The following is a 12,157-nucleotide window of genomic DNA, read 5'->3' as shown; positions in this document are numbered from 1 at the left end:
AGGAAGGAAACATTATTGTGGCAATTATTAAGGTAATTGTGGCAATTATCGTGGTCAAAACTACAATTCAGGTTTTAATCGTGGCAACAATCAAGGTTGTCATGGTTGATCTTCTTCAGGCCATAAAATTCCATGTCAGATTTGTGGTTGATCTCTGGCAAACTCTTGCCAAATTTGCAGCTATATATGCTCACTACACCTTTAAGCCTACTCAGTCCTGGCTCATCGATTATGGTGCTACCTCCCAGATTACCAATGACATCTCAAACATTCATCTCTTGTTCCTTATCATGGTGAAGAAAAAGTGTATATTGGAGATGGTAAAGGTATGTCTATAAATCATGTTGGTTTCTCCTTTTTTTACCTACTCCTTCCAATTCTTTTAATTTGCACAATGTACTTCATATGCCTCAAATGCAGCATAATCTTCTTTCTGCATTTCAATTTATTAAAGATAATGATTGTTCATTAACCCGTAATATTAATGGATCTTCTGTCAAGGATCGTTCTACGGGGAATATGCTTTTGCGGGACAAGTTAGAGATGGTTTCTTTCCTCTTCAAGGTTCTTCTGCAACATGTAAAGCTTGTTAATCTTGTCACTCTACTTTAATAAGTGTTACTGCTATTGCAAGGGTGTGGCATCATACGCTTGGTCTCTCCTCTTCTGCTATCATTCGGAAGGTACTTTCTTCTAATAAAGTTTATATTAAGGGTACGAACATTGTAGACTTCTTCTATGCAGACTGTGCTATGGTAAATAATCATACCATTTGGTCCTACCAAGTCTGCATTTTCCAAATGTCTAAAGTTGTTGCATTTTGGTGTCTGGGACCCTCACCTGTTGTTTTAATGAGTGGTTACAAGTGTTACTTTCTTATAATTAATGATTACAACAAATATAGTTGGTTTTTTCCTTTATAGTCTAAGTCTGCAGTGTATTCAGTGTTTATGGAGTTCAAATATTATGTTGAAAACACTCTTTGAAATAAAATAAAGGTTGTATGATCTAATTTAGGAGGTGAATTCACTAGCAATGTTTTGAAGTATTTTCTTAAAACTCATGGCATTATGCAGCAATTTAGTTATCCTCACACTCTTGAGCAAAATGACTGCATTGAAAGAAAACACAAACATTTAGTTGAGACAGCTCAAACTCTCTTACTTGCATCTCAAGTACCACATCTCTATTGGATAGAAGCTTTCTCCACTACCATTTATTTGATCAACAGATTACCTATTGGAGGATTGCTTCAGTCGCCTTTGGAACTACTCTTTCATACCTATCCAGACTACTCAAGACTTAAAGTGTTTGGTTGTGGTTGTTTTACCTAGCTTAAACCTACACTATATCAAAATTGGAGAGTAAAAGAAAACATTATGTTTTCTAGGATATAGCCTTTACCATAAAGGCTATAACTGCCTTGATCCTACTACACAAAGGATTTATATATCAAGGCATGTGGTTTTTTTTATGAAAATCAATTTCCATTTCATACTATCTTCAGCTCTTGTTCCAAAAGCTAAGTCTCAACATGGTACATCCCCAATGAATCCCAATATTGATTTGGCATTCTCCATTCCAACTACTGTTTCTCCACATAGTTTTAAATTCCTCGTCATAATTGTCTTTTACATCCAGTTCAAGTACATTGCCTACAATTACAACTTCCACATTGGTTCCACTTCAATCCAATATAGAAGCTTCCACCTTCAATCCAATACATAAGCTTCCACTTTACTCCCTGCTACTATTGATGCTAATCAAATGGTTACAAGGTCAAAGCCAGGGATTTATAAGCCCAAAGCTTACTCAGCTACCAAACATCCATTACATGTTTTGTGGATTTTGTTCCCAACACCTATCTTTAAGCTTCAAAGCACTTATTGGAGATTTGTTATGCAAGCTGAGTTTAATGCCTTGCAATCTACATGCACTTGGACACTGGTCCCTTGAAGCCATACTCAAAATATAATTGGATGTAAATGGGTATTCAGGATCAAGAAAAATCATGATGGTTCATTTGACGAGTATAAAGCAAGGCTTGTAGCTAAGGGCTTCCATCAACAAGAAGGTCTGGATTTTTAAGAAACCTTTAGTCCAGTTGCAAAGCCAGTAACAATCAGAATTCTTCTCTGCTTGGCAATCCAATACAATTGGTTTCTTAACCAGTTAGACATCAGCAATGCTTTCCTACATGGAGATCTCAAATAGGATGTTTTTATGCATTAACCACCTGGTTTCTATGATTCAAACCTTCATAATCATGTGTGCAAGCTCAGAAAGTCACTTATGGGTTAAAATAAGCTCATAAAGCTTGGTTTGGCAAGCTTTTTCAAGCTCTGCAATCTTTTGGATTCCCACAATCTACCTCTGATGCCTCACTATTTGTTCTCAAAGCCTCTATTCCAGTTATTGTTTTGGTGTATGTAGATGACATATTGGTAACATGACCTAATCCTCCTTTCTGTCAACATTTCATTCAAAAATCAAGTAAAGTCTTCCATGTCAAAGACTTAGGCCTTCTACAATATTTCTTGGGTCTTGAGGTTCTAAGATCTTTAGAAGGTATTTTTCTTCATCAAAGCAAGAATCTTCTTAATTTGCTTAAAAAGACTAACATGGAAGGTGCAAAACCATGTTCAACTCCATTGAGTACTCAAAAGCTTGATCACACTAGTCCACTCCTTTCTAATGCTACTGACTACAGATCAATTGTTAGAGCCTTACAGTATCTAACTTGGACCAGACCTGACTTATCATTTGTTGTCAATCAAGTTTGCCAATTCATGCATGCTCCAAGGGAACTTCACCTCCAAGTTGCTAAAAGAATCCTAAGGTTTCTTAAATGGTCAATTACACATGGTTTGAGGTTCAAGAAAGGTGTTATTAATCTGGTTGCATATTCTGATGCAGATTGGGCAGGATGTACTTTTGACAAAAGATCCATTAGTGGATATTGCATCTTTTTAGGTTCTAATCACATTAGTTGGAGTGCTAAGAAGCAACCAACTGTTGCTAGATCTTCCACAGAGGTGGAGTATCGTTCTTTAGCTCACACTGTACACAGAACATACTTGGATATGCAAAGTTTTTAAAGATATTGGCCTTTCTCTGTCTACAGTTCCAAAAGTCTAGTGTGACCATATTTCTGCCATATCACTTGCTTCTAATCCTGTTTTCCATGTAAGACTAAGCATGTTGAAATAGATTATCATTACATCAGAGAATTAGTTCTTACCAATCTCATTAAAGTCCAGTATGCCTACAGTGTAGATTAGTTAGCTGACATTCACACCAAGTCCTTCTCTAAACACAAGTTTTTGTATCTACAATCCAAGTTGTCTCTTGGACCTTTTGATGCTACCAAGTTCAGCTTAAGGGGGTGTAAAGAGACTAAAATTAGTTATTTTCATTGTGTAACTGTAAAAATTAGTTTGTTAAATTGACCTTGTAATTAGTTGGATCAGTTAAGGGTATTTCTGTAATTGTAATGATTGGTACAAAGCTATATGCACCAAAGATACATTGTAATTAAAGTGTGTAATGAAATGAAGAGGAGTGTCCTGTACAACAAATTCTCTCAATGTTCTTGAGTTTCTACAATTGTCATTGTCCCTCTAATTCACATAGTCATTCACTCAAGAGATTTCAGTCTTTCTCGAACATGGGTAGGTATACCACAGGTCATAATACAAGTGAATGGCAGTTTTTTTTTTTTCAAGTATCTCTCCACTTGTATCATAACACGTGGTATATCAATCCATGTTCCAAGTACAATGAAAAAAAAAATTTCACTCACTAACGACTGACTAGTGTTGCTAGTTTTGAGTCAATTGGAGTAGGATGGTGGTTACTTGTTAGAAGTGAAGAGTTATTTCGTAACTTTGTCAAGCATGCACATGGGCTGATGATCCAAAAATTCTCTCTACTGCTTTAATCGATTTCAATTGGCAACTTTGTCACATCTGTAACAGAAAGAGAGCACACAAGAGACAATTGTAAGTGTTTTGACATCTTGATTTAGACAATTGTGAAACATGTGATACAAAACTATTACAAGAAAAACGTATAAGAATCTAAAGGTATACACATATGTGGCTTTCTCGTAGTGGAGATATTGTTTCTACAATACATTTATTATCTATTACACTCAGTATAATGTAGCATCGGAGTCAAATCCCATGTTTTAATGTAGAAGTTAACTAAGATATTATTGATGTCATGTTGGACCATTCTATAGCTTAATTATCTCCTTTTATCATTGCTAATAGCAACTTCCCTTTAAATAAAAAAAGTTAGTGAGTAAAATGGGATGTTTGGAAGTGCTTTTAAAAAAACAAGCACTTTTAAATCACCTGAAGTGTTTCCGGCCATGTTTTGGCAGAAAAAAAGTAGAAGTGCTTATAGGTGGAAAAAATTACTTTGAAGTGCTTCTTAAAAGAAGTTGTGTGCTTCTTTTACAAGGCACTTCCAGTGTTTTTCTAAGAAGCCGTGTGCTTTTTTGAGGAAGTACTTTGCAATTTTAAACAATTTCAATGTGCTTCTAATAGAAGTGGTTTTACTGAAAGGAAACAGTAACAAACGAATCTAAAATAATATTCCTATATTTACCCCTTATATTTATGTATTTAATTTCACAAAAACACCAATGATATAAATGGGTAATCGGCCCAATCCTACAATCAGTACAAGTGGGCTTGGACTTCCAATTTTTAGACAGCCCAAACTACAAACCAAGATAAAAACAAAAACAAAAAAATAAAAATATTTTGGATAATTCTACAATCTACAGGCAGAGTGAGCAAAACAGAGCCCTTCTTCTTTACACGGAGGGAAAGAGAGAGAGAGAGAGAGAGACCGAGTTCCATTTCAATGGCAGTTTCTTCCATGTCTTCAATCCTAATTCCTTCACTTCCTCTCTCCAATTCTTCTGCATTTCCGACTTCCAAGCCAAAGCTTTCTTCTTTCGCTTTGCCCTCGGCCAACAATGCCTTAAAGCTCAGAGCTTCAAGACCCTCACAGTCATCCACTAGGGTTTATGCCGCTCCTGAAGTTTTGGAGTCCCAGGAAACCCTAATCCCACCTCCAGAAACCCTCGAGGTTTATTTTTCTTGCCCATTTGTTTTTGTTTCATTTTTCTTTTAATTTACAATTTGCCAATGCTGTGTTTTGGCTGCTGAGAAAATGTGGGAAAAGGAGAATAATTTTCCCTAATTTTTTATTTCTGTTTTAAAATGTTGATATTGTAGTAGTGGGTTTTTGTTTTAATTTGCTTAATTTTTATGCAGTTATATTTCTGCAATTTTTTTACCATTTCTTAAATGTTTGTTATCTGCGTGTGTTTTAGGTTGGAAGTTCTGAGACCCCGAGTACTTCATCACTCAGTATTGGTGGAGATGGAGATAAGGTACATTATTACTAACGTATTAATGTTTCATAGAAGGGGGGAAAATCTGAATTGTGGAATTTTAATAGTTTTATAATTTGAACTGAGGAAGATTGACTTAACATTTTTATTTTGATTAATTTTTGGAAATTTAACTTAAGTTCGTTACTTCGATCTATTAAGGGTTTGCAAGTTCACTGAGGTGTGAATATATTCTTCCATTAGTGGAGTTTTGGTGTAATATTAAATCTAGTCCAATTGGATGAAGTGATGCAGAATGAAGATATAGTATATTGATGTCAAGTTAGACACTTAGAAGCTTAGTGTCAAATCTTTTTATTAAGTTATTGGGGGATATCTACCCATGCGTAAATGCAAAACCTCGGACTAGATTTGTCGTTGGCGCTGGTATGTCAAATGTAAATGCAAAACAACCAATTGTTTAATTTTACCTTGATCTTTTGTTTGAGTGGTCTATGACTTTCTTGTTGTCTGGTATGACCTAGGTTCCTGATTGAACTTTTGAGTACTTGGTGCTTTATGCTTCAGATCTGTATTTTTGTAATGATCTTTTCCAAAGTCTGTTTGTTAACTGTGCCATTACAGATAGTAGAGCTTTGTCCTATTTCTTATAATTTTTATTTAATCCTGACCCGGGATTGAACCTCTTTTAGTTATGAAAAGGGTATGCAGATTCTGTTGTTTAATTAATGTAAAATACAGTAAGATTGTGGAGGGACATTTACCGATTCGTAACCTTTCAACAGCCTCCAACATAGTAAGAACGTTGGCTAGTGGCAAATGGATCCCCATATTTGATTCCCTACTGATTTGATGAACACGGGGTTCATCGTGGCCTGGGGCTATTTGGCTAAAATGATTTATTACTCATGTATCTGGGACAATTTGGAATGGCAGAAAGTAACTAAGTGGCTGTGGACCAGCTAGATTACTGCTGTCAGTGCTAGTCTTGATTTGTCAAATCATACTTTAAATTGTCAAACTTAAAGAAGCAATGTCTAATTTATTAATTTGTTTCCCAAAATTGTTTTAACAGCTTCACATGTATTCTGATTATCTAAAGGTGTTTCTGTTTCCAGGCCTCACCCAAGCAGAAAATTAGGATTAAACTGAGGTCTTACTTTGTGCCATTGATAGAAGATTCCTGCAAGCAGATAATGGATGCTGCTAGGAACACGAATGCGAAAACAATGGGTCCTGTACCCTTGCCAACTAAAAAGCGAATCTACTGTGTTCTCAAATCTCCCCATGTCCACAAGGATGCAAGGTTCCATTTTGAGATTCGTACCCACCAACGCCTCATTGATATTCTATACCCAACTGCACAAACAATAGATTCCTTAATGCAACTTGACCTTCCTGCTGGAGTTGATGTGGAGGTCAAACTGTGAAGAAGCAGGGCAGCAGCTTAGGTATTTTTATTTATCAGCTTCTGAAGGTTTGCTTCCTTCTAGTACATTATCATCTCTCATGTTTGAATAGAAATATTATACATAAATGATTAAAGTTGGAATGCAGGTTCATATCTGTAAGTCGATAAAAATCTTTTTCTTTGTGTTTTTTTTTAACCAATGTTCATCCAAAGAAAGTTAGCACCTTTATCAATTCTATACTGGAATGGATCTACTTCCTTTCACTTTTTTCAATTATGGTGGAGGGTTTTAATAGTTTTCACATGACCTGTTTCTGGTCAAGCTTTGGGAGTAATAAACTGATGTAACTATTTTTAGTGCTGTAGCTCTGTTTTACTTGCTCATTCTGTTAAGGTAGATGTTCGTGTTCTTGTGTGGCTTACAATTTAACGGTTCCTGCTTCATTTATATTTTCCTGCGTTAATTTGATTTTTGATGACTATGTTCATTTCATGCTTGCTTTTACAATTTTCGATTACCACATTCGTTGTGATCCATATCCTTGATGCGTGTCGTCCTGCTGTTTTCATTGCAAGCAAACTTATTTTTTTTATCATGGTTTATGTTGGGGGGTGTCAAATATGTACCTTTATTGTATATTTTGCTATCTTCCTGTGTTTGAACTTTTTTTGTTGGCCTCTAAAATGTACTAAACGTACTTTTCCACGTCAGGTGTTGAATTTCTTTGAGGAACATGTGAAAGAGAATACAAAGGTTCACGTTCATTTTGTAGAGGGTGAATGACTGCAGGATTACGTTTATCGAATGCATTTTGACCCTTTCCTGAAATTCATTTCTTTTGTGTATGTTGTAAGCAATTGTAAGCAATTTCTGCCCTTGGATCTCAAGTTGAAGAATAGAGATAAAGAGTTCCTCTTTTGACATTATTTTATATCGTTGTAGTTGCATATTACTTCTCTTTGAGGTAGTCATGTTAGAGTTGTATCAACTTCCTAAACATGCAATGTCATTACCATATTAGTTCCGCATTGTGTATCTTTTCGATTATTCTACATGTCTAGGCATCATTTCACTTTTGTGGTAGCTCCGTTGAGAAATTCTGTTGTTAATGTGTCAATTGGAGATGACAAGGAAAAAAATTGTGTAGGCTTGTGGATAATATCGTTTTCGAAGGGAAGAATCTAAACCCCCAGAAAGCACAAATTGTGCAGCTGATTCTGGCAGTTTTGGACTAGTTTGGTCATCCGAATCCAAACTTATGGGCCAAATTCTTGTCGTACTTTCGTTAATTCCGTTGGAATCCTTACCTTGTTCTATAGTAGCGGGAGTTAATATACCAGTTCAAGCCATATCTCAGTCTTTGATCAAGAACTGATCTTGTCTAGCTATTATTTTGCTTCAATTTTGGCTCACGATTTTTTAGAAAGCGCACTGGCGCATCCCCTTGGCGATTAAACTGAACAATTCCGCCCTGCTTTTCGTATATCCTCCGTGAGATTTTTGTTGCCGTTGTTAGTGAGACTGAATGTCAGAGTGAGATTGGGGGAGAGTCGATGAAATCTTTTTTTCTTTAGGTGCAAATGGAATCCACATTTTAACATCTTGGTAACCGTTATAATCGTGAAAGAGTAATGCTATATTTATCATTTATTTATATTATTATTTGTACCACCTCGTTAATAGATTTAGATTCATCAACATATGTGGATCTTATCTTTATAATCATAACCTTTTTTATCTAGAAAAGAGTGATATATAAAAATAAATAAATAAATAAAATATATATATATATATATATATATATATATATATTTGATTTCGTTTTTTTTTTTTTCTTTAAAGATGGGGGCAAGATAAGAAGGAACTCGGAGAATGGGAGGTTTGACTATTGAGTGAGAGGACAACAGAGTGTGTGGCAAGTACTCTTCGGCCCCGCTTCGTCTAATATGGATGAGGATCCCGTCCGATCCAAATGGTAGAGATCTTAAGAATCTTTACATCCTAATCATTCATCGTATATCGTGCAGTCATTTTTCGTCAAGTATTATCTGGATGGAATCCAAATCCGTCTAATATGCCACTCCAAAGAAAATGGCGAAATACAATATTACAGTAGTTTAAGTGAGTTTTATACTTGTATATATAAGAATCAAACAACTTAAATTTAGTACTTAAAATATTATTGTTATACTAGTGTAAGTTTAAGATATTGATGTTATTAAACTCATGAGTTTAATATACTTGTAGCGCATTCAAATTTTTCGGCTTACTGTAAGAGTGTGATCTTATATTAGTATCATACTCACTTTTTCCAACCTACCGTGGAATGCCATAGGCTTTGATTTGATTTAAGTTTTGGGGGCTTCGTTAGGAGAGCATGGTTAATCTCTAATCTCTAATATTAAAAAGCCAGAATCCCACTTTTGTGTCTCAAAGTTTCACAAAAAATAATTGGACCAAAAAATACCTAAAACAAAAAAAAAAATTAATTCAAAACTTAACAAAAAAATTATTGGACCAAAAAAGACCTTAAACAACTATACTTTTGACTGGCATCTTTCTTTGTTCCAACTTCTTTCACGCCTAAGGAGTGGCCTATTTAATTGTATTTAAATCTTATATCACTCAACCATATGATATTTTTTATTTGTCATTGATGATAATTATCATATGATTTATGTTCCTAACATCGTTGAAAATTAGATGTTCAAGATATTGTCTTAATCATTAATTGTTTTCAATCAACACATGTATAAAATGGTAAGAGATATCTGCTTCTGCAATAAAGTTATCATTGACAAATACAAATTATAAAAATTAATATTGAATTATGTATGTCACGTGTAACGTGTTGTGATTGAAAAAATAAATAAATAAATAAAGTCTTTTGCACGCACGAGAGAGCGTGTCTAGGAAGATTATTTTTAATGATGTGAGTTTGTAGTTGTTTGTGTGCATTTGATCACATATAATTTTACTCTTTTGGGTTTGCCACTTCTATTACCCTATTGGGCAAGTTTTACTTAAATACGAGTAAGTCGACCTCATCCTGATAAACGCAGAGTTCTACTCTTTGAATCCTACTCGACCTCAGTATGATAAAAGGTACCACCGATGCACTCACTCTGGACTATCAGATGCTCAATTCAGTCACCCTGATGAATGTATTAGACTCAAACAAGTAGTTAGCGTTGTAGTGGCAACGCACTTTTTGAATGTGCAAGAAGAGGAGTATTTATACGTGATCAGAGTCCTTGTAGGTGTTGTAAACCTTGAAGATTATTCTTTACCCGTATTTGCATTCTACTTGCTTGAACAAATGATATTATCTACACTAAGTGGGAGGAGGTGAGCTTAGCCTCATAATGGGCTAGCAATAATGTGGTTCAAATTCACTTTTGACGAAAATTGAACCTATAACCTCTCACTTATAAGTGAAGATGAAAATTTGAACACTGTTAATATGTGACAAATTCTGCAAGCACTCCATATGATGTTGCCAAGATTCCGGTTAACAAAAAGATTTAATAAACATTAAGATCGTAGGGTAACAAAAAAAAAAAAAATAGAGCTATTCCAATCATTGAGGATCTGCTCCTGACCAAAATAATAAAGAACAAGGATTTTGAGGGTGCGCTAAAATTAACATCTTTCGTTTGTTTTGAATTTTGAATGCAATAGAATATATTTATAGGGTTTGTTTAGAAGTAATTAAAAATGTTGAAAGTGTTTAATAATAAGGCTTATTATATTAGCATCCCAAATATTGTTGAATACATCCTACATTTGTTTTTTCAATTGAAATTTATCTTAATACACCCCACATTCTTTTCTTTAATACCCTCACATACACCCCACATTTTTTTACCTACACTCCAGTTCACATTTAAGTGCAAATACATATTTCATGTTTTTTTTTTTGTTTATAAATTTTTTACTCAATGAAACCATATTGAAGAAGAATGTGGGGTTGATAGAACGCCTCCATGAATCATTGGGTTGAAGAATTTCATTGTATGTACAAAACAACCAATCATATGTGCATCTGCGAGAGCTTTCGGTATCACAACCAAAGAGGCGAGTAGCTGCCAAAGAGGCAAGTAGCTTGACTTGCACACTCCTCTCCTTCCCTTCCTGTTTGGGTGTAATTTGAAAATCCACAAGTTCTGAGTCCTCTCTATGAAAATCGTCAAAACAAGGCAGATTTGTTGATTTCATACGGAGATGAAGCTGTAGTGGTATGGTGAATGAAAATCAGGAGGCTATTGATTAATATCTCTAGCCTTTAAAGTTGTGATCAACTTGTTTTTAGTTCCATTGATTTAGGTTTTGTTCTACAATAGAGGATGAGATTGATTTTGATAGTTGAAGAAAAATAACTGCAGGATATAATGTTATAGTTGTGATTTGGGGTGTATTTAGATTTTTTATTTAACTTTATGAGGTTAAAATTGTCATTGCATATTAGATATATAAGTCATTTAATATTGAATTTTAATATGGGTGGTATTCAACATTATGTGGAGTGCTAATAAAAAAAATCTTTTAATAAAATTATTTTTAGAACTATAATTTGTACTAGAACTATAATTTTTAGTAAAAATGCAAGTGAGTCCTGAAAAAGCACTTAATGCTTTTGAAACTTAAAAATATTTTCTCTAAAATCGCATTCAGCTATCTTAAAAGTAATTCCAAACGATTCGTTGAGACTAATCTTCTAAATGGACCAACAATAATAAATTGTTATCGACCTCGCTATTAGTAACATTTAAATTTAATAATTGTCATTTACAAAGAAGAATAATGCTAATAGAAAAGTAGTAACAAGTAGCTCTATCGGCTATTTCTACAATTGTTTTTATAAACAAAAATTGTTTGAGTAGTGATGCTAACTTTGAGGAAGAGCTTTTAAATTATTAAAAGCACATTTAGAGAATTTTTTTTATAATCAATTCTTGGTAAAAATGTAAATTTATTTAGGAAAATCACTTGAAATGCCTACAACAAGAAGAACAAGTTATGTGCTTCCTAGATGAAGCACTTCAAGCAATGGTGGAGCCAGAATTTAAAACTAGGAAAAGCCAAAAGTCTTAATCTGAAACGCTATCATGATCTTACAAATTTATTCTGTTGTGTGGTGAGCAACCAATCCTCATTGTTTGAGTCTAGTATGATGTTGTCGTCATCGTCCTCTACTTAAACCTAAACCCCAAGCCTCTCTTTCTTCCTCTCTCCCTCAACTGATCCAAGAACAGAGTCCTCCTTAAGCTCCCAAGCAACAGATTACCTAAACTCTATAGGAGCCACCAACCTCAAATCAAACCCGATGAAAAAAGATAAAGTAAAAACGTCGAATTGCAGTCCTAAGCATATG

General features: G+C 34.5%; 1 protein-coding gene across 2 annotated transcripts; it reads left to right on the top strand.

Annotated features, from left to right (window-relative positions):
• Positions 1 to 4,776: 4,776 nt before the first annotated feature.
• LOC137715488 (small ribosomal subunit protein uS10c) lies at positions 4,777 to 7,811 on the top strand. 2 transcript variants are annotated; one of them, XM_068454834.2, is made up of 4 exons: positions 4,777 to 5,103; positions 5,351 to 5,410; positions 6,490 to 6,822; positions 7,495 to 7,811. In XM_068454834.2, the coding sequence occupies exons 1-3, from the start codon at positions 4,876 to 4,878 to the stop codon at positions 6,799 to 6,801; spliced, it is 600 nt and encodes a 199-aa protein (XP_068310935.1). In that variant the 5' UTR covers positions 4,777 to 4,875; the 3' UTR covers positions 6,802 to 6,822; positions 7,495 to 7,811. The 2 variants fall into 2 exon arrangements, with proteins under 2 accessions (XP_068310935.1, XP_068310936.1); XM_068454835.2 differs by having other exon boundaries at positions 4,788 to 5,103; positions 6,490 to 6,848.
• The last annotated feature ends 4,346 nt before the right edge of the window (positions 7,812 to 12,157 follow it).

Source organism: Pyrus communis, chromosome 3, assembly GCF_041283825.1.
Source record: "Pyrus communis isolate YQ-2024b chromosome 3, ASM4128382v1, whole genome shotgun sequence".
In the NCBI taxonomy this organism is placed as follows: Eukaryota; Viridiplantae; Streptophyta; class Magnoliopsida; order Rosales; family Rosaceae; genus Pyrus; species Pyrus communis.
The sequence above is the reverse complement of the archived record's forward strand: the minus strand, read 5'-3'. Positions and strand labels throughout refer to the sequence as shown.

Excerpts from the sequence above, each read along its gene's own strand:
- LOC137715488 (XM_068454834.2), top strand. The coding sequence starts at position 4,876 with ATGGCAGTTTCTTCCATGTCTTCAATCCTAATTCCTTCACTTCCTCTC. Across the intron at positions 5,104-5,350 it reads CACCTCCAGAAACCCTCGAG|GTTGGAAGTTCTGAGACCCC; the intron begins GTTTATTTTTCT and ends CGTGTGTTTTAG. Across the intron at positions 5,411-6,489 it reads TTGGTGGAGATGGAGATAAG|GCCTCACCCAAGCAGAAAAT; the intron begins GTACATTATTAC and ends TTCTGTTTCCAG.